We start from the raw sequence: 22,949 nt of genomic DNA, 5'->3' as shown, positions 1-22,949 counted from the left end.
ATAAAATTTATTGTTTCATTGAAATTTTTTAAGTACATAATACACATTGGTATGGTATCGGTGCTGGTAGTGTAGTCAAAATTTTAAAAGGATAATTTGATAAACAAACTATAAACAGATGAAGTTATTGTGCATTATTTCATTTCAACTTTTATTTTATATGCTGCCATCATAATACGGATATTTGCCTTGTTTGGTGAATCTATTTATAATTAAATTAAATAAATAACTTCCTCAATTCATGCACGGAGGTTCCATCGATGCCATAGTCAGGTTAGCCTCACAGAAGCTGGGTTTAAATAGTAATAAGTAGGGTGTAGGGCCCGCAGATACTGCAAGTAGTACACAACTGTTGATATAGCGATATGAAATAGCGTAAAAAAACTTATTTTGTGGCACACGTTTTAACTCGTTTTTAAAATAAAAATAAAATTGTAAACAAATCATTCAATATTTTATAAATAAAACCCTTAGAAAAAAACTCTTTTGCTTTCATTTATCGTAATTTTTTATGTAGTATCTTAAAACTGTGTATCAGACTTTCATTTAAAGGGGGATCAATCTGTATAAGTTAAAACTATATTTTTTTACGGACATAAGCATTTTTTTAACATTAAGAAAATATACATTCCCTTGTTACAAATAACCTAGCAATATTTGAACATCTCATTATTATAAGAACGATATATACTATACACGAGCAATATTGAGATTGTAATGATGGAGGATTTTGCCCATAAATCAACTTCTAACTTCGCCAGCCGAGGAATTGAATTCACAACGCCTGGGTGAGAACCAGACGAATTTGCCAACTTAGCCACTGATTACTTCAATTAGTTGATGTTGTGTACCATAATATGGTAGTTTGCCAAGTTATTTGTATCTTGCTTTATATCAGTGTTTTGTTTGTGCTATTTCGTGTTCTCATAAGAATAATTGAAGTTAATTCTCTGTATTTTTTTGGGCTCATACAATATAACAAATACCCACCATTTTCACTAATAAATTATAAACATTCGTAAATGAGCAAACTATTTTTCAAAATTAATACTACTATTTTTATAAGGTTTTTCTAGGGCGATAGTGAAAATCCTAAATAAGTACCTGGTTCTTGTCTATGGTAACTCTTAAAGGAAATAACAAAATCATCTCTGGCGACCAAACCTAACCTCACCTCTCTCGCTCTGAAGCCACGAAAAACTGACTGAGGCGGATTCCGGTAAATCAATTTCTTTTCAATAATTATTGTAGATAAATGTGTTAAATCTATTACAAACTGGGTATTTGTAGATTATTCAGGTGATGTACGCTTGAGAATGTATTAAAACTGTCTATTGTGTTGTCAAAACCATCTTATTTGACTGCAGTGAAATTTAGAGGCAAAGCGTTGTTTGTATACAAATTATATGTTTCCTGTATTTTAAGCCCAATCCTGTGTGTATTTATCTTATTGATGACTATATTGATATAATTCACGCATTAAACAAAACGAATTGCCGATACTTTCGCTTGAAATTGCATGAAAATGCCTCCTCTAGTACCAGTTAATGATGCACGTTTTCGTGTAATCGTCGCATTTTACACGATGTTTTAAGCATTTTGCAGTTATTTATATCGCATTATCCACGTAATTCCATTATAATACTAAAAGTGAGTTGTTTGTTTAATTTCCCGCTTGTTTTTTGCATGTCAGTTTTTTGACCTTAATCGAATTTACATGGATGCGTAGTTTGTTCCGCGTAAACCGAAATACGTTAAATGTGTAACTTCTTTTAATTAAACCGCCGTTTATAAATTTAAAAATCAATTTATGCCTTCAAAATATAATACGAACTCGCCAAAACCCCGATTTTCCGTTTTATAATATTAATAAATATACATTTATGATGCATACATCCATATAATAATGTTTAAAAATTATCCCATATAATATTGTCCTATAGGGGAAGAATTAATATGTTCCAATGTTAACTATTACAATAAATCAAGCAAACAAGAATAATTAACTTTTATTTTAATAAGGTCCTATTACATAAGTAATTTTTTTTTTACATAGGGTCAATGACCTCTCATCAAATTTTCACAATTTAAATTTTTTTTAATATGACCTCCTCGGTTTAAAAGTAAGACTTTCGACTAGCAATCTGGAGGTTCCGGGTTCAAATCCCGACTTGCACAAGTAAATTTAATTACTGTTGCTTCAAAATTAATTCACTTAAAAAAAATGTATAGTGTATTTATGGTACGTTCCAGAGTGGATGATACTTTCAGTATCACCCTGGTAAAAGACCCAGGGCGATACTGAGAGTATCTACCTTTAGTACATGGCAAGCAAAGGTTACAGCAGTCCTATCGGCTTATTTCGTCACCGGTAGAAACATATTAATTTTAAAAACACTGCTTCAAATTTATGTAAATGTCGTTACAGAGTCTTAGCTAAAAATCAATGAGTAGCAAAGTTTTAAACCAATAGTTTCACCAAAATACAGATTTCTTCTCTAGGTGCTAAATAAATTACTGTATTACTGACACAATGCGAAGCAGGTGCATTTAAATCTTTTAAATCAACAATTGATTTCAGAAAATCATTCTCTTCCGTTTAAAACATCAAAGGATCAAGATCTGCTAAAAGGTGTTCATACTGCAGAATAGTTATAATTTCTCCAACTTCTGGTGTTCATACTGCAGAATAGTTATAATATCTCCAACTTCTGGTGTTCATACTGCAGAATAGTTATAATATCTCCAACTTCTGGTGTTCATACTGCAGAATAGTTATAATATCTTCAACTTCTGGTGTTCATACTGCAGAATAGTTATAATATCTCCAACTTCTGACGTTTCCCATGCATTCTTATGGCAACATGCCACACTAGCGCTTTCTAGTGGTGTGAGTTGTATGCCTTAGTTTTCTTTCATACATTTTAATGAATTTTATGCCATGTTACACTAGCGCCTCTAGCAGCCAGAGCAGCCGGCCGTCAACACAAGTAAATACTGCCAATATTTTACTGGAGTTGGACGTATTATTAATATTCTAGAGTTTTTTTTGTATAACTCAAAGTGATATTATGCAGAAGCGATTAAAACAATATGATTTGATATTACAAGTGTTTTATATTGCTACGTGCGATTAACCCCGAAAAGAGCCCAAAAGGCATAAAATAAATAAATAAAATGATTGTTTGCAGTGTTTATACCAGCACCCTAAAGCAGCAGAAGTAGCGTCATGTCCGCCGAGCAAGCCGTCGCGCCCGACACGGCCGCCCCCGAGAATGGCACCGCCCCCGTAAAAGACGAGTCCGCCCCCGCAGAAGAGACCGCCGCCCCCGCCGAGGGCGCCACCGACACCCCCGAGGCCCCCAAGGAGGAGGTCAAGAAGCACCCCACTGGCCGCACCGTCATCGTCAGGAACATCCCGCCCAGCATGCTCTTCACCTATCAGGATGAACTCCGGACCCTGTTTGCCAAATACGGCAACATCGGTTATATTAAGTAAGTACCTTTAATTTTATTATTATTATGTAATGAGCAGGCAGCATTCTGCTGATGCGCTCATATCTGATTTCACAACAAGTTTGACAGTAATTGAGTTAATTTGAACTAAGTCCTTTCTTCTCTCCAAATGTGAATCCAATAGAGCTCTGATTTGATTTATATTTGTTGCATCGATGACATGTTGTGGGAGTTTGTTCCAAGCATCCACTACTCTATTTGCAAGGAAGTGTTTTCTAGGATTAGATGCAAAAGGTGTCCACGGGGATTTATATTTTTATTAGTAGTGAAGATTTCTTGGATGCTAGGGCAACTGTAATGTCCAGATAAAATTTTGAAAGTCTCGATCAAGTTGATTTTGATTCTGGATTCTTTTGTCACATTTTTCTACTGTTCATACATTTAAAACTTAAGCACACACTTATAGTGATTTATTTTTGGGGTATTATGCCTTGTTACGCTACCTCCTTTAGCCAACGTTTCGGATAACATTACAGTGTCCAGTGCAGATGTCTATAGAAAAATATATTTAGGTTAACATTTTTTTTAACTAACCTCTGGAACTATACTTAATTCACTTCTATTAAAAGAGGTTAAGGCGATGCACTACGTCGTGTAATATTTTAAATTGAGCCGCTATCAATAACAACCCTTACGTAGATGGCGATAATGTTTAAATTCCCACATAACATTCAACGGCCTGTTTTGATTTATGCAAGAAAAAAACATGGCTAAAAAGTGCCTTTTATTTTATTTTGTGGATGTTCAGGCATAAATATATTTTTTTTTTTTGATCCTTTTTTAAATAACTTAATTTGCCACATTATACAATAAAATCATAACCGAAAATGGGTTCGTAGGTAGGAGATTTTGAACTTTAAAGCAGTTTTCATAGGCCTTATACATTATTTTTTTCTGGGCTTATAAAAAGACTTATCTAAAAATACTCGATTATTTCAAAGGACAAGATGTATTCTACTTGCAGTATTTAATTAAAGCATCTGAAACATTTTTAGGTGACCAAATTTTTAAACCAAAACCACATAATTTTGCATTACTACGTATGGCATCGCCTTAACTTATATGTGTCTAGCAAGTATACTCGTGGGAGATCCTATGTAGTTTTTCTTACTCGGAAAGTGGACTTCTGTCTATCAGAACGCGCCAATCAACAGAGCGACTGAACTGCTTAACGATTCTGCATTGGCCATCGACATTTTCATCATCACTTACAGACAGTTCAGCAACTATATTTAGACATATGTCACGAAATAGTAAAACTGCATCCACGACCTTTTATACTTACATGTACCTCAAATTTGTGATCTTCTCCATAATGGATTGGTGTAAAACTGTTTTATAGATAATGTGAATAAATTGCGTATGCTCACCGAGAAGTTTCTGGCAATAAACCAGAAACTTTTCTGTGCCTTTGTAGATCTACAAAAAGCATACGACCGAGTCGACAGGAATAAGCTATGGAAGGTGTTGTCCAAGTATGGAGTGAATGCGAATCTGACTCAGGCAATTGCGTCTCTATATGAGGGAAGCGTTGCATGTGTTTGGGTGAACGGTGGTTTTACGGGGTGGTTTGATATCACAAAAGGTGTTAAACAAGGCTGCGTAATGTCACCGTGGTTATTCAATCTATACATGGATAATTGTATGCAAGAATTGAAAGAGGTGGGATTGGGCGCGAATTTGAGTAATCTGAAAGTATGTTGCCTGTTGTATGCTGATGATGCGGTGCTGATTGCTAATAGTATGGATAATCTGCAGTCTCTCGTGTCTAGGATGAACAAAGTATATATGAAGAATGAGTTAATGATGAATGTAAGTAAGTCTAAAGTCATGGTGTTTGAAAGAGAGAGTACAAAAACAGTGTGTAATATAGTTGTGAATGAGGAATACTTGGAGCAGGTGGACGAGTTTGTGTATTTAGGGAGCATGTTTACGAGAGATGGGAAAGCTGACAGAGATTTTGAACGAAGGGTATATGCAGGTAACTCCATTAATGGAGGACTGAACGCAGTTGGCGCTAACAAAAAATTGTCCAAAGAAGCGAAGTTAGCAGTCCACAATGGAGTGCTGGTACCTACCCTGATGTATGGAAGTGAGGCATGGAACTGGCAAAGAAAGGATGAAAGTAGATTGAATGCTGTTGAAATGAGATCCCTGAGGCGTGTGTGTGGTAAAACCATGTATGATCGTGTGAGGAATGTGGATATCCGCAAAGAGTGCAAGGCTGATGTAAGCGTAATGAGTAAGATCAAGAAAGGGACGCTTAGATGGTTTGGGCATGTAGAGCGAATGAGCGAAGAAAGGAGTGTAAGGAGAATATACGATGCAAATGTGAATGGTAGCAGAGGTCGGGGACGCCCGAGGAAGACATGGCACGACCAAGTGAATCAGATACTTAAGTCGGGCCATGTCAAGAGTCAGAACAATAGAAGAGTATGTATGAGACGAGTTAGTTAGTTGACCTTATTGCAATTGTGGTTTGCATTTCCCAATACAACGTTTACAGTCAGTAACAAATATTTAAACGATATGGGTGTATTTAACAATAATCTGAACTTATCAAATTTCAATGATCGTATTTACAAACTATTTTTATCTAATTTATAAATTATTACTGTCAACAACATTTTTAAATACATCGGAATGAATGAACGCAAAACTTCCCGACACCCGATCGAGCTGAAACTCGGCAGATAGGCTCGTTGTCGACGACAATGCATTTTATCAAATTTTTGTGACAATCACTTTCACACATGCGGATATATACGCATTTCTCTGAAATCGGATGTCATACAGCAGCTAATATACAAAATAAATGTCAGTCTCACCCACTCGGTATTTGGCTTAGTTGTTGGCGCAGTTGACTCCAGTCCCTGGGAATAAAAGTTCGATCCTCAGTCAGACCAAATTTTTTTTTTTTTTTAGTTTTAAAAGCAGTTAATAGCTGGTCCATGGGGAGGAAGGTTTGATCCTCAGTCATCTGTTAATAAAAACGATGTATTATAGTAAAAAGGTGTAGGATAATAATAATTGTAACTCTGGCAACACTGATAAGACAGTATATAACGTAGCAACATAGGTGGTTCAGCCTCTCTCAACTACAGTTAGTAGATTAAGGGGGTATTTCACTATCTCTGATTATGTTCTGACTAAGCACTAATCCGCGGATTAGTCATTTTTTCGTTTTCACTATATCTGAATAACGCTCAGGTTAAAGTTCGATTTGACTAATCAGTGCTCGAACCTCACGTTAGGCGCTATTCCTCGAATCAAAGATGGCGTCAAAACATTCCGAGTTTGAGAGCGGAGAAGTGAGTCGAATTTTGTTGCGAATTATTATGGATACCGAGGTTTTTGATTTACAGAAGCAGGTGAAAGGGCGGCGATACGAAGGCCGCGAGTTTTAAGAGCTCGAATGAATTTGAATGCTTGTATGATCCATCCTGAATTATTTGATTGTGTTCAAAATAAGAAACAATGTATTAATTCGACACGAATCTATCTAAAATGACCTGATAATCAACATAACATAACCAAAAAAATGCACACTTTGCGGTGTGTGGACTGTGACGCATGACAGCCGTGGCAGTAGATGGAGTAACTGCAAACATTTTGCGATGTTGCCAGACTATTTCGAGTGTTATCTATCCGGAAGCTTGGCAACAATGGGTGAAACGGTCGCCGTTGAATAACGAAGTTATTCTGATCTTTAAAGCCAGCCAACGGTTAGCTAGTCAGATATTTAGCCCGACATAGTGAAATACCCCCTAACTAGTAAAGACTCTATTTATTTATTGCATCTCACCATACATAAATCACGTTTTTTCTCATAAAAATCAACCTCATTAGGACTAAGCCTGTATCGAAGTTAACAATTTAAATAAATACACAACCAGGGCAAAAAGCGAAAATATCCTGATTACTCCCAGTTTGAACACATCCTTTGGACAGAGAAATAATAAATTCCATGCTATAAAATTGTTCAATGCTCTACCAAATGAAACCAAAAAAATAAACGAAATGAGTATATTTAAAACAAAAGTCAAAACATGGCTTAGAGATCAAAGTAATAATCAACTTACAAACATTATGAAGACAATGTAAAGACAATTCAAAACTAAATACAAAAATTTAAGAAAAACTACAGGCCGCCTCAGAACAGGAAACCCTAGTGAGGAGGACTGTGAAAAAAATACAAAAAATATACTTATATTATACTTTAAACCTACATAATGTACAAATTTTGCTATTGATATTAATAAAAAAAAAATAAAAAATTTGAGTGAAGAAAACGTAGTGTAATCACAAACACAAAGTAATACAACATACAAACTATTTAAAAAAAAAAAAAAAAAAAAAGTATTTGATGATTAATTTTTGCCTAAAATGGCTTTGTCCGTGTTTGGTAACCAAATCTGATTAATTATGGATGCCGTAGTGCCCACTGGCTTCGGATAGTTTAAAACAGTTGACACACTTGTGAGATATTTAAAAAAAAAGTTATGTGAATACTGCAGAAGTGTCCCAACTCCTCCACATCGTCTGGAGCCAGTTAGATTATGGCAATGTTTTGGCGGTCCGTCCTCCGTCTGTCCGTCCGTCCCTTAACGGTGTTATGATTAGTTAGTTATATTTTTAATCATCGCATTACACTTCTCCACCTTTCTCCTCCCCATCTCCTTTCACGTCCCCTCAACCTTTAGTCTCATAACATGCCCCTATTGGGGATGTCATGGTCTCGACGGCAGAGGCGGTTCCTTGGTACGTGCATTTGTGCATTGCACTGCTTGTCTTCAATCTCCACATAACAAATTACAACGACATCTGTGCCCCAGTGATCGATGTAAGAAATTCGTAATTCCCGTCAGGTCATTATTTGAGCTATCTTCTAGTAAAAAAATCCCGCCCAAGAGCAAGCGGTCGTGCATACCCCGATATGCACAGAACCAACTTTTACCATACTACTAAAACAGCATCGGGCGGTATCGAGACAGCCCGAAGTAGCCGAAACGGTGACATGAGCGAGACAGATTACACTCTTAACGTCAAATTACGTGTTAGAGCAGTGCAGATACATACCCATCCGTGCATTATCGAAGTGTTTTGACGGCGAGTGAATTTTGCATCACTTTGATCATGCGTAATCCAATGCGTTTGGAATGGATTCGCTTAGAAATACTAATGTTCAATGTTAACGCAACAACATTAACACATTGGAACTCGTTCGCGGTAAAATCAAACGGTTTCGCTATATTTTCAACGATGAATTGAGAGTCCTTTATTTTCGAGATAATTTTGTATTATTTAATCAGTTATTTTACAAATATAACTTAGAAGATAGAATGAATTGCAGTAGGTGTTCCCATTCATTAATTTGCTCCACCTAAATTACAGACTAGGTATATTTGAAAAGTGAAATGCACTGCTGGTAATTACAGTCACGGGCCGCTTCTGCTCGACGGTTGGGATTCTTTAGCAGCATTCACATAAAAAAATAAATATACACAGTGTCCGGAAAGTCGCAGTACAATCAAGAAGCTGATGAATCTACATCACATTTGGAGTGATTTTGTGGTACATATAACTTTCTATTTTGAGCTCTCATAATTGAAATTTTTATGTCAAATTTGAAAAAAATCGGTCACTAGGGTTTTAATATCAGCCGTTTAAAATGCTTTGAAGTGAAGACCCGGCTATAGTTCAGAAAAAAAAAATATATATATATTGAAATATAAATTGGTTTCGCTGTGTGATGTCGATTCACTAGTTTCCCTCTTGTATTATGGGTTTCCTGCCACCATGCACATGTATAGATTTTTATAATATCAGAACTGCCATATTGCAAGATATAAAACAATTTTGCAAATGATGCAATAATTAAATTACAATTTATATGCAACATTTTCTTTTGAAAAGTGATGATTTTGATATTGGGTTCTTTGTATATATTTAACAACAATAAACTATCAACTTTGACAAGATCAGCAAAAATAAATGCTGTCCTGGACATTTCGCCAAGTGGATATTAGGACACAGTTGACGTTGTTCAAAATATAATAATCAATTCGTCAGCGATCACCATTCATTCAGTCGTCACCTTCGTTGGACAGGGTTCTAACATCACTTTCATCATTCTGAGATATGAGGTGTCAAAGTTTGTAAACCTGATTCCTTTTTATTTATTTACCAATCTCTGATTTATTGGTTAAATATTGTGTAAAGTATTTTAGTTAGACATATACTGAATCCTCTACAATACCGCATATTCATCAAACAAGGTCAAATCACAATGACATAAAAAATATTCCAGGTCACAAAACCACATTCGGACAAAGAAATTATATTTATTTTGCGACGAAACTCCACGACATTCATCCCCCTGATGTGAAGCGAATAGAAAATTTGAATGATTACAAATCAAGAATAAAAATCTGGCTGAAAGAGATTAATGAAAAACTCTGATAAAAACGACATACAAAACTAATAAAATAGAAATGAATAACATTAGCCTGCCACAGCACAGGTCACCCTAGTGAGAAGGACTAAGAAATACATTTTACTATACATATATTTAATATCATATTTTGTATGTTCAATGTTTAAAAATAGTCAGAGATAAAGATTTTTTTTTTTTAAATAGCACGTAAACTTGCTATTTTGGACCATATTTAAACATGCAGATGAAAACGTTGAAACGATCAGCTAGAACATAATAATTCATTGTGTAAGGCTCTAACTTATTTCCTTAATGCCATTCCAAGATAGTAGGACCACGTCTTATTTAAATATTTTCCATTATTATTTTTTTTCGGTAAACTAATGTTTTAAGACAAGATTTTTTATGCATAGCACAAAGGGTAACAATTATTTTATAAGCAATAATTATTAGCCTGAAACACCCATCCACTTTGAAAAATCTCCCGATAAAAGATACATGATGTAACAAGCAGTAATTGTTGAATGAAACACTAGTATATATTGAATTATTATTTAAGAGATAAGCCGCCATAGCTCAGTGGTCAGAGCTGTTGACCGGAAATCGAAAGGACACGGGTTCAAGTCCCGTTGGCGTCATGTATCTTCTATCAGGAGATTTTTCAATGTGGATGAGTGTTTCAGGCTAATAATTATAGCTTATAAAATAATTGTTAAATATTTTCCTTTAAAATATGTTAAAACAATAATACTTTCCGCTAGATTAAACCTGAAAATCAGAAATTTTTCAATAGATTATGAGAATTTGTCTTTGCAAACTTTTGACACCTCGGAACCCTATCCTATCCTATCCTGTATGACCAACTACACTGTGCCTTGTAACAACCATCAACTGTCAGATACAAACAAAGGTTCAAAGTGATGTTAGAACCCTGTAAAATAAATGTAAGCTTTAAATGCTTGATGTTAAAACTTCGTCATACAATCTACAGAAATATAACTCAAGATGGCTCTGAAAATTATTTTGGCTATAGAAATTAACAAAAGAAATGGTTTTGCATTAACCTGTGGTGTACCAGGAAATTCCTAGCTCAATTTCCAAAAGCTCAAATTCCAAAATCAAACGTCAAGTGTCCACTTAAATTTTTTTTGTGTCGCATTTTATAAGTATATGATAACAATTCTTCCAGATTTCGGTAGTTTATACAACTGTTGTTACTAATAATATTATTTTGTACAAGAAACCTGTAAATAAATAATGCTAAAAATATAATTATTCATTATGACGTAAAAATTTTGACATTTCTTACGAAGTTAATTTTCATCACTTTTCTTGGGTGAAATATTATAAAAATTACATCAAAATAATGTAGATAAAACTATCTTTCTGATGATACCTCAAATCTATTATTTCCACAATCAATTTATATCAAAAATAATGAAAGAAGACGCTTTGACACTAAAAACGCGGCAAATATTTCGTTGGCATTCCACAGAAAAATTCTTTGTAAAAAATCTGAAAAGCTAGAAGTCATTCCGGTATTTGCTGCGTAAAGAACGAGAATAGCCCAAGCGATTGTGACCTTGTTCTTCATACAAATTCCCTATACATAAGGGTCAAAATCGCACATTATTTTTTATTTTTTTTAAATTCGTAGATAATGTACTGCATTCACATATGCGGTTCCGGGATACGACGGGTTAAAAGGTAATTTTTGAAAAAAATGTCAGTTAGAACCTTTTCCAATCAAGGTGATGAAGTGTTCGTATTTCAAAGTATTATTCGCATCTGCCAGAACGTATTTCACCGGCGATTGACTTTTATAGTCTAGCATAATTAAAAAATTTATATATTCAACACGTCCATTCCTCTCTGCTGTCTTCCTCTAGTTTCTAAAGTTCGCAGTGAATCCTGATTTTTTTTGCACGTAATGCTGCGTTGAACTCGTCACTAGTAACTTGTTGAATGATCGAAATTGCATTGATTACTGACTGGCAATATAACTTCTCCCGGTGACAAAAAGATCTGAGAGGGGAGTGGGGGGGAAATATATGTATATATTTAAGAAAGAATTAATCTGCAGTGCCCAAACACATGTACATTTTTTGTTTAGAATACAATCCATATTTCAGTATGAGATTGGCCATTTTGCATACTTAGTTCGTGCTTTTGACACTGCTTAGGTGGGGTGCGCGCGGTGCTACAATCCGTAGACTTTACGCGTATTGTTGAAAGTGTAGATTGATTTCTTGTAGTAATTTTATAAATTTTGATTTTATGTTATACGGAATATACGCCTCTGATATTATCGTCTGATTCTAAACATGTTAATTGTTTCTAGGCTTGGAGGAATAACGGTGGATCACAGCACCATCGAGCCAACCTTGACAGCTTTCATGAACTTTGCTGACCCTGACTCGTCGGATAAGGTTTGTACGACACTAAGTAGCCTAAATAATTATTATAAGCAATCATTTTTCAATCCTTTGCGCTATGCATAAAAACCTTATCTTATAAACATTACTTTATCATTAAAAATACTTTTTTTTTTTTTTTTTTATAGTCAATACCTCACAAGAGTCCCAACTGCTCCCGTCTGGAGCCAGTGAGACTATGGCATCCCCAATTGGGGGATGTTGTGAGGCTGAAGGTAAGTGGGGAAGGGAAAGAGGAAGGTGGGGAAGTACCTGGCTATTCAGATCTAGTCACTAAACACGGCTAAAGCCATTTGGAGCAACGTTTCAATTCTGAATGGTGGTCTTACACCAGGGCGATACTGGTAGTATCTTCCACTCTGGAACGTGCCGCAAATATACTATATATTATTTTAATAAATTAATTGTGAAATAACACAAATTAATCAAATAAAATTTATTTGCGCACGCCGGGTTCGAACCCGCGACCTTCGGAATGGCAGTCCAATGCGTTACCACTGGATTATGCCGGCCGTCGGCATAGTCCAGTGGTAACGCAGTGGTTACTTAAGCCTGTAATATAATGAGAATATTCGGTAGATCCCCGTTAGAACTAATGTTGTGTTTTGTGTCCGCAGGCCATGGAGGGCAACGGTACGGAGATGGGCGGCAACGTGCTGGAGTTGCAGGTGCTGCGCTCCGGCGAGCACACGGCCGTGGTGAACAACATCCCCGCCATCATCAGCGAGGAGTCTCTTCGCCAGATCTTCAGTCCTTGCGGTGAAATCAAGAAAATTGTCAAGATACCTGCCCGTCCTACCGGTAAATACATACTCTACTAAAAATCGGATATATTTATCCGAGACACTATCTAGGTTACAAACCAATTTCATTAGAAACTTTGCTTCCATTTAAAAAGGTAGATGCCAAAATATGGAGAAAAAAAAATTAGTTGCAAGATGACGTTGTTATTTCTGAGTTTTAAATATGATATCGACAAATGACGCTTAATAAATAGGTCCCAATGGTCAAGTGGTTTAAGACGCCTCACAGTGGGCTGAAAATCGCCTTTCATAGACATAGAGACTTGAATTTTCAAGGGTATTTTTTTTTGGCTAGAAATGGATTCTGCTGATCATTACTATGCTATAAAATTTCGTACGAAGCAATTGCGTGTACAAATGAAGGAGTTATAATTTTTTTAAGAAAAATTTGTATGGCGCTGACATTAAAAATGAGGCTATCTCTGGAATCGTAAAGTTGGCCGTTCTATCTTTACACACAGATAATACTACTATTTATTTGTATTTTTTTGACATACTTCATATTGTGGCGCAAGGTGCGATTTTTTTTTTAATAATCCTATAGTTGAAAAAAAATCTTTTTTTTGTTGATGAATCATTTTAATGCTTAAATGCTTTACATATGAGTATGCTTTGTCTAGTTTACAATATTTTATTTACACTGCAAGCCAAAACACTGTGCACAGTGGGCTGAAAATCGCCTTTCATAGACATAGAGACTTGAATTTTCAAGTGTATTTTTTTTGGCTAGAAATGGATTCTGCTGATCATTAATATGCTATAAAATTTTGTATAAAGGAATTGCGTGTACAAATGAAGGAGTCATCATTTAAAAAAAAAAAAAATTGTATGGAACTTACATTAAAAATGAGGCTATCTCTGGAATCATAAGGTTGACCATTATATCCTTACACACAAATATACTACTATTTATTTGGTTTTTTTTGACATACTTTGTATTGTGGGGAAACTTGTGATTTTTTTTTAAAAAATCCTCAAAGTTGAAAAAAAAACTTTTTTATGTTGAAGATTCATTTTAATGCTTAAATGCTTTAAATATGAGTATGCTTTGTCTAGTTTACAATATTTTATTTACACTGCAAGGCTGCCTTTACACTTGGAAGTTTTTTCCTGTAAGTTGCTCACGTAAGCGACTTACGACAAATTTACCAATGTAAACGACACCATAAGTCGCTTACCGTAATTTTTACCAAGTTACAGAAGTTTATCTTACGTAAATTTTTGACAGATCTAATCGCTCACGCGGGAATTTACGACTCTCTCACAGCTTATCAAAACAGATTGATAAGTTGAGTCGCTTACCGTAAGTTTTGACGTCACTGTCGGGATGGTAAAACAGAAATCTGCAACACTGACAGGTCTTTCTGCCGTTGCTCCTCGGGACTAATGTTTATGTTTATTTGTCGCCATGAACAGCTTTATGAAATAATACACTGCAATAATCTATGGAGACTAACATAACATTATTTATCATTAACACAATGTCATGTTTAAAAAATGCCCGTGTAAATGTGAGATAATGATTCTAGTATTCGACTTCACGAACTGATGGATCAGCAAGGGATCAGCTATCAAACTTCACAACAAATTAATATCTCCAATGAATGCATACAAAAATGCAATGCAGGAATACATAGAAAACATTACCTGACGACAAAAATCGAAGAGTCACCATTATTTTTCTAACTAACTAACTAACCATCACGCCGTTTCCCCGCAGGGGTAGGCTGAGAGGACGGACCGCCAAACAACTCGGTCTTGGCACACGCTTCTTGCCTCATTCACATTCATACATCGTCTAATACATACTCTTCTATTATTCTGACTCTTGACATGGCCCGACTCAAGAATATGATTCACTTGGTCGTGCCATGTCTTCCTCGGGCGTCCCCGACTTCTGCTACCATTCACATTTGCATCGTATATTCTCCTTACACTCCTTTCTTTGCTCATTCGCTCTACATGCCCAAACCATCTAAGCGTCCCTTTCTTCATCTTACTCATTACGCTTACATCAGCCTTGTACTCTTTGCGGATCTCCGCATTTCTCACACGATCGTACATGGTGTTCACACATACGCCTCAGGAATCTAATTAATTTTTCAGTTGGTGAAATAGCATTCCGAAAACGAGTATCATTCTTTTTAATTAGCGGTCCAACCATTTCCAATATGTATTAGAAGTCAGTTGCTCTAATTTGGATAAAATTAAAGAATTTTCGTTCATCCTCAATTCTTAATTCTGCCGTTAAACGAACGAAAGCCCCATCAGTACTTTTTCTTTGAAGCCAACTCCTAATCCAACACACTCTGCGGGCCCTTACGTTTTTGTTTGACAAAATTGTGCATATTATCGCAGCGGCAATCCGTTGTGTGCGGAAATGGGTACTATATGGGGATCCATGATCTAACCGTAAATAAACAAATCCCTTATCAAATATTACTAACTGACAGCTGTCAGTCGGCGGTAACGCGTTGTTGTCAGGAAGCCATCTTACCAAAAATAGAATTATTGGTGTAGCGGTCTCTGTGAGAAGTTCGTAAGTTAAACTTCCAAACAACTTCCGTGAGCATTATTTACGATAAGTTGGATGCATATGTAATCGCTCCTGTGAGTAACTTATCAAAAATTTACGAAAGTCGTAAATTTTACTTACAAGTGTAAACCTAGCCTAAGCCTAAAAGCATTTAAGCATTAAAATGAATCATCAACATTAAAAGGGGTTTTTTTCAACTTTGAAGAATTTTAAAAAAATAATCGCACCTTGCGCCACAATATGAAGTATGTCAAAAAAATACAAATAAATAGTAGTATTATCTGTATGTAAGGATAGAACGGCCAACCTTATGATTCCAGAGATAGCCTCATTTTTAATGTCAGCGCCATACAAATTTTTTTTTTTTTAAATGATGACTCCTTCATTTGTACACGCAATTCCTTTATACAAAATTTTATAGCATATTAATGATCAGCAGAATCCATTTCTAGCCAAAAAAATACCCTTGAAAATTCAAGTCTCTATGTCTATGAAAGGCGATTTTCAGCCCACTGTGCGCCTGTCCCAGTAAGAAAAGAGATCCTGGGTTCAAATCCTAGTTGTGACCGTTTTTATTTTTCTCCTAGGTTTAACTCTTTTTATTTTCCTGTGTCTTGTTCTGTATCATTTAGATTTATTAGTATTATCCTCTTCTTCAATGATACACACTCTCTTGCTTCTAGATTAAATTAACAGACTTAGATCCTTCTTAATAATAATTTATTGGCTGATTTATAATAATAACTAGTGACTTTCGGGTCGTTATTCCCAATTCCACTGATCAACTGTTGAGCTGATATTTTGGCTCAACAATGCTCAAATGCACGTTTCCTAACGCAACTCTCACTGAAGTAACGATCAAGCACCGATCAAGTATCGCCTTGGTGTAGGACCACCATTCTAAATTGAAACGTTTGCTGAAATGGCTTTGGCCGTGTTTGGTGACCAGATCTGACCCTTCCCACTACCTTCAGCCTCACAACGTACCCCAATTGGGGATGATATAGTCTCACTGGCTTCGGACGGTCGAGACCAGTTGTTTTCCAGTATATTTGTATTGATGTAATTTGATTTGGTTGTTTGCAGCATTTGTGGAGTTTGAAGAAGAGGAGAGTCTGACGAAGGCGCTGACCCTGAACGGGCACCTGTCCATGAACAACACGGAGGTCACCATCCACAAGCAGGGCACCGAGAGCAAACCCAGGGTAAGGACACACTCTGATTCCATACCAACAATTATTTATTTTAAATTAACGGTACAAGTCCCATTACCATTATTTAAAAAAAAAAAAAAATTAATTACTATTTTTAGTAAATATATTTACAATCGCAATCTCACTAAAGATGAAACTGATTCTTGTGCTTGGTGAGCGAGTTACACTAGTTATAAGGAAAATAGAAAATCATTATGCAATAGGTAAGTTATATAATAGGAACAATTGAAATTTCTGAATCATGTTTATCTGTAGGTGTACATATATAGGATTTTTTTACACACTAAATATTGAGCAATTAAGAGAGTAATTAAATACATCTAAATAAAGTAGAGATGAATATAGACTGATAATAAATATAAAGAAAGGGAAAAACAGGAAATTATTTAGTTGGTTACATACTCGGTAGTTATTGAGAGTCCTAGTACAACAGAAAGAAGAAAGAAAAAATTATATATGTAAACAAGACAAAAGAATACATATACATTAGTACAAAGTTAAGAAACATAAACAAAAACCTGTTATGCAGTGACCTCATGCACTGCTAAAATGTTTAATCAGTACAGCTTTATACTTCAACTAGCTGACGTTGTTCGAATTTTCTCTACTATCAATAAATACTGGGTAGCGCAGATGGATCGGGTGGTTTTAAAATACTTGTCAAACTGTCAATTTTAAAGGTATTGGATTGAAATAAAGTGCGAAACGTGTAGTTACAATGGAAGTTTATTAACAAAAAATTAGTAAAGTTAGTTTTTAAAAATTACATCCCTCAAATGCCCTCCTTCTCGAGCGACGCATTCTTGGAGTCGGTCCTTAACGTTCCGCATTGCCCGCTCAAGCACATCACCAGGAGTTAATGTGATTTCGTTGTGAATTGCTGCCTTCAACTCCTGAATGGTCCGGGGTTTGTTCATGTACACCCTTGCTTTTAAATAGCCCCATAAGAAGAAGTAGACGTCCATTTTGGAGCACATGAACCAGTAGTGCGGAAATTATGCACCCAACTCAATATCGTATCTCGCTTAGGAACACTACCGCGAGGTGGGATGTTGAAACGCCGGCGAAAGGCACGCGTCACAGCAACAATTGACTCGTTATTGCGTATAAACTCTTCCACTGCGAAAACACGATGCTCAACAGACCACGTAGCCATCGCGGCTGACTGCCAGTCTGCAACTGAAACTTCCCGTCCCCCCCACCACAGCATGAAGACCGCCAAACACCTGGCTCCCCCACTCCAGTCGTACAGTCCACTTCAAAACCACCCGATCCATCTGCGCCACCCTGTATTATGTATATTAACCTTCCGGCAGAAATTCTCTAAATGATAGTGAAAACCCTGTCAAACTCCGTTGCATAGTTTAGAAGAAATAAGCGCACAAACAAACAGACGCGGATAGTGACTTTGTTTTATACTATTTAGAGATTAGGCACATTAAAAAATATCAGCTAACATAGCATAAGAGTTACCAATGGTGTGTAATATGTATTGATAACATAATTAATATTATTATTATCTTACAAAATAAGTTGAAACGGTATTATAAATACATACATGATTTTCATGAAATATGTAATTGAAATCTTTCTTAGTTGTTTTTCAAAAGAAGGGACTGGCTTAGTTATGGAATTATTATTATTATTATGTGCAGAGCAGGCAGCATTCTGCTGATGCGCTCATATCTGATTTGACAACAAGTTTGCCAGTAATTGAGTTGTTTTAAGTTTGAACTAAGTCCTTTCTTCTCTCCAAATGTGAATCCAATAGAGCTTTGAATTGATTTATATTTGTTGCATCGATGACATGTTGTGGGAGTTTGTTCCAAGCATCCACTACTCTATTTGCAAGGAAGTGTTTTCTAGGATTAGATGCAAAAGGCGTTTTGGTAATTTGAAGATTTGTTGGATGCTAGGGCAACTGTAATGTCCAGATAAAAGTCTCGATCAAGTCACCCCTTTCTCTTCTTTCTTGTAAGGTTGGTAATCTTAGTTCCTTGAGTCTATCTTCGTATCGTAGATCTTTCAGAGCTCTTGGTATTTTGTCTCTGTACTCTCTCTAACAGATTTATATCCTTTTCGAAGTAAGGACTCCATATTTGGAAAGCGGAATGGTGTTGATATTGTTTGCAGCGTGGTAGAAGAGCAGTTTATCCGCAGCAAACCATCTTGGCTTGATTCAAGCATTCCTCTTGGTAGTTTTAGAATGGCCTTGTGAATGTTATAATAGAGCCAGTGAAAGTCTGGATCGGAAGATGTATATCGATTCTCCGTGATGAATGCTTCAGAATTCAAATAAATTATCGAGGGATTTTGTCGGTCCCCAGCCAAAGGCATCCCACTCCTCGGGACTGTTGAACAAGGAATGATTTGTTGTTCCGATTTCAGGACTCGGGTTTGGCAATCTGACCAATCAATGCGTAAATGCTGAAGGTGCCACACACCGAAAACATAGATATAAAATATTTAGAAGGATCCACACACATTTTTACAAACCTTAACCCTTTAAATATTAGGAAACCAAATTCATATGATGTTTGGGAACAAATTTGGTCTCCTAATAATTAACGAGAAAGACATTAGCAAGTCTCGTCTCCAAAGATTTCTCCTCTTATGACAATAATCTAATTGTGTTTCTAGACCGAGTCCAAGAACAAGCTGCGCAAAGCCAAGCTGGCCAAGGCGCGCACGGCGGCGGCAGCTCGAGGCGGTGGTGCGGCAGCCGTAGTGCCCCGCGTGGTGGGCGCTCCGGCCCAGCGCGGCGGAGGAAACGGCGTGGGAGCCCCGCGCGGCGTGGGCGCTCCGCGAGGCAGAGGGGCTCCCCGCGGAGGCCAGGGTGGGGCCAACTGGGTCAGCAGCCAGCCTAACTGGGGCGGCCAGTACAACAACCAGTGGGACGGAGATTACGGCAGGAATAACTACGGGGGCGGCACCAACAACTGGGTAAGTCAAATAGATACGTGGTGCCCCAGATTTTATATGAAATTTAGATTTGTGATCACCTCACAAGAGCACGCCTCTCTGTGCAGAGTAAAGACAAGGGAATTATGTCACCACCTGGTTTCGTAGGGTTGTGAGGTGGGTTAAGGTAGGGGCTGTAGGAAGGGATTTATTAATGCGGATCTTGCAAAGGCCTCATTCCACATGCGAGTCGAAGAGCCGATCTGTTCTCATGAAGTCAACATCAACCTTGAACATTTGTTCCGTTCATGCCCATCAAGTTTCTTCAAAGAATTTCTCCTCTATACAATCTTCACCATTACTAGAAATGTTATTTGTAAATTTTGCAAATATTACATGTAATTTCTTATGTGTATTAAATCTGTAATGTATTTATTAATGAAATTTAAAATAAATTAATGTCCAACATTTCCTTTATCAGGGCAACGGCAATAATTACTCCAGCAACAACGAGTCCCAGCGCGGCTTCAAGCGGAGGAAACAGAACGACTGGATATGGCAGTACTAGGTGCTAGGCCTGTCCTGCTACTTATCCCAACAACCACCATCACCACACTACTCTAGAACAATACCGTGTTGCGTCGGCCGCAAAGGCCTCGCGTTTTAACTAATAACTACTTTTAAATTCATATTTATTACTGTTTAAGGCGGACTTTCGTGTATTGTTTCTGTATTGTGCTCTTTTTTTTATTATATACGTCCCAAATCTTTGGATGTAGAATAAAGTAATAAGAATTTTGAATACGTTTATCCCCTACGCAACTACAAACCCAAGCGAGAGCATCAACTAGACTAGACTATACTTAAAGTCAAAGTTTTATGTAAATCAATTAAATCAACAAATGGCATACACCGCTGTAGATTATGATTTGGTGTTGTCGTTTTGAAAGAAAGTTTCTCAATTAAAGTATTTAACAAACTAGTACAAATTGTCATTCATTCCTAAAATATATAATCAATCCCTCCAATTTATTTCCCCACGGTTCAAATAATGGCTATTTTGTTTTCGCACGGTTTACATTTGAGTAACAATAGTTGAAAAATAGATCTGACGAGATTTACAATATTATTTATCGAAGGTAAATCGTTGAGTTGGCATTTTACAATCATTTTTTGCAATGGCTGTCAAATATCGCTACTGTTTATAACAATATAGCTGGACTTGTGTTAATTTATTAATCTAAGATAATTTGTAACTGAAAAGGAAAACAATTAAACATTATCCGTATTGCATTTTAATATTGCCGTCATACTGACTTTTATTTTAACAATCAATTCTCTCTGCTTCAAATTTGAGCGGCTACTTCATTGGTAACCATGTTCACAAAAGTATTATTTTTATTTCATATAAAATGTGTTTAAAATTCAGATTGGGCATTTCTTCAATTAATTTTGTATTTTTACACGTTCCACATACAATTTCTTTTTGTATTTAATGATTGAACCGTTACGCGGAAAAACAGCGTTATGTGAAAGAGCGTGTTCCGAGATTTTGGCAAATCTAATAAATTTGTATGTAATAAGATATTTCAATTAATAGACGGCACGTTTAAAGTAATTTAATCAATTTATTCAAAGTTTTCAGTACAACATGATTCAGTTTAATTTGTGTTAGTTTCACTGTTGGATCATTTTCAATATTGATCGGACAAAACTGCAATACATTCTTCAGCCAATCAGTACTACCGGGCATTACGAAAAAAGTTCAAATAATGACGAATATTCCAAGCGCACAAACTGTCAGTTTCAAATTGACTTAGCGCGCTCGCACTACCGGCCGTCACACTTGGCATTGCACTGCCATCTGTGATTGAGATATTAAAACGGTTTTTGGTGTGAACATAGATTGATATTTGGATCATCGTTTTAATGGATTTTGCACGAAAACAGCTTAATTCAATATCGCGTAAAGGCTCAATTATCAAATAGCTGCTAATTAATTATTAATTAAATATTTGATAATTCCAACACAACTCCCGACTTGAATTTGAATCCCACAACGGGCACCGAATATTTCTATTTACAATGTGAAATAATAAACAATATATCTTCGGTTGGGAGATAACATTTTATTTCATTATTGTAAGTTTAGTCGAATATGCTTACACGTTAGGATTAACTTATTTTAAGTTTAAACCTAATTTCAATCAATGATTAACTTATATTACTTGTCTAAAATCATATTAGCAATAAAGTGATAAATTGCAATATTCTACATTTTACACAAACCTGTTGGTTACAATCGCAAACTATGTGAAATGGTTATCAGAACCGTGCAATAAGATGCATGTTTGTCTCTTGGCTGATGATAAGATGGGATTAAGTTAAGATTTTTCTCCATTTGTGTGTGCTGTATGTGGAACCCTTTATGTATTTCTTGGTTAATTCAATTTTAAGAGATTTCTAGAAATAAGAAGTAATTTGTCGCATACAATATCGAGTCTTCGCTGAAGTTAGAAGTCTCCAAATGATGTCACAAAAGAAAAGTAATTTTTAAAGTGTATTTTAAAACAATCGTTTTTTTAGTAAATTATGGATTTTTTTTTATTTTCATGTGATGTATTAATTACTTCATTTGTATTAATAAATGAATTTCTAAGATGTTTGACTTTATTTATTCCTTTCTATGCCTACTGTCCTTATTTTGTTCTCCTGCAAACTAGACTGCCGTTAGTGGTTGACCTTCATGGATAAGATCCTTGACTACCATTACAAAAGTAGTTTGTTATTTTATCTGTATTCTGTATCTAATTCTAGGAAACACTTCCTTGCAAATAGAGTATTGGAAGCATCAAAACAAACTTCGACAATGTATCATCCATTCTACTAATATAAACCTATTTAAATCTCGATTGGATTCTTATTTTGGAGAGAAGAAAGGATTAACTTATTTTAAATCCAAGAAAACGTAATTACTGTTAAACTTATTATGAAATTCGATATGAGCGCATTCTCTAATATTGACATTTTTTTCGGATTCACTGCCCAAATTCAAACATGGCATTATGTCAATAATTTAAACATTCAATGCGCATACATACACACACT

The 22,949-nt window shown here is 35.9% G+C and overlaps 1 protein-coding gene across 1 annotated transcript; it reads left to right on the top strand.

Annotated features, from left to right (window-relative positions):
- Positions 1-1,137: 1,137 nt before the first annotated feature.
- Positions 1,138-22,502, top strand: LOC149415063 (uncharacterized). The gene is made up of 7 exons (XM_089643522.1): positions 1,138-1,219; positions 3,192-3,495; positions 12,294-12,381; positions 13,005-13,188; positions 16,813-16,931; positions 19,581-19,883; positions 20,323-22,502. The coding sequence occupies exons 2-7, from the start codon at positions 3,230-3,232 to the stop codon at positions 20,407-20,409; spliced, it is 1,047 nt and encodes a 348-aa protein (XP_089499648.1). The 5' UTR covers positions 1,138-1,219; positions 3,192-3,229; the 3' UTR covers positions 20,410-22,502.
- Positions 22,503-22,949: the final 447 nt, after the last annotated feature.

This window comes from Hesperophylax consimilis, chromosome 19 (assembly GCF_061612785.1).
Source record: "Hesperophylax consimilis isolate HC1 chromosome 19, BYU_Hcon_1.0, whole genome shotgun sequence".
Taxonomy (NCBI): Eukaryota; Metazoa; Arthropoda; class Insecta; order Trichoptera; family Limnephilidae; genus Hesperophylax; species Hesperophylax consimilis.
Note: the sequence above shows the minus strand (reverse complement) of the source record. Positions and strands in the feature narration are given on the sequence as shown.

What these genes read in the sequence shown, in the direction of transcription:
- LOC149415063 (XM_089643522.1), top strand. Translation starts at nt 3,230, where the DNA reads ATGTCCGCCGAGCAAGCCGTCGCGCCCGACACGGCCGCCCCCGAGAAT. An exon ending in ACCCTGACTCGTCGGATAAG is followed by an intron (nt 12,382 to 13,004) that starts GTTTGTACGACA and finishes TTGTGTCCGCAG; the next exon opens with GCCATGGAGGGCAACGGTAC. An exon ending in GCACCGAGAGCAAACCCAGG is followed by an intron (nt 16,932 to 19,580) that starts GTAAGGACACAC and finishes TTGTGTTTCTAG; the next exon opens with ACCGAGTCCAAGAACAAGCT.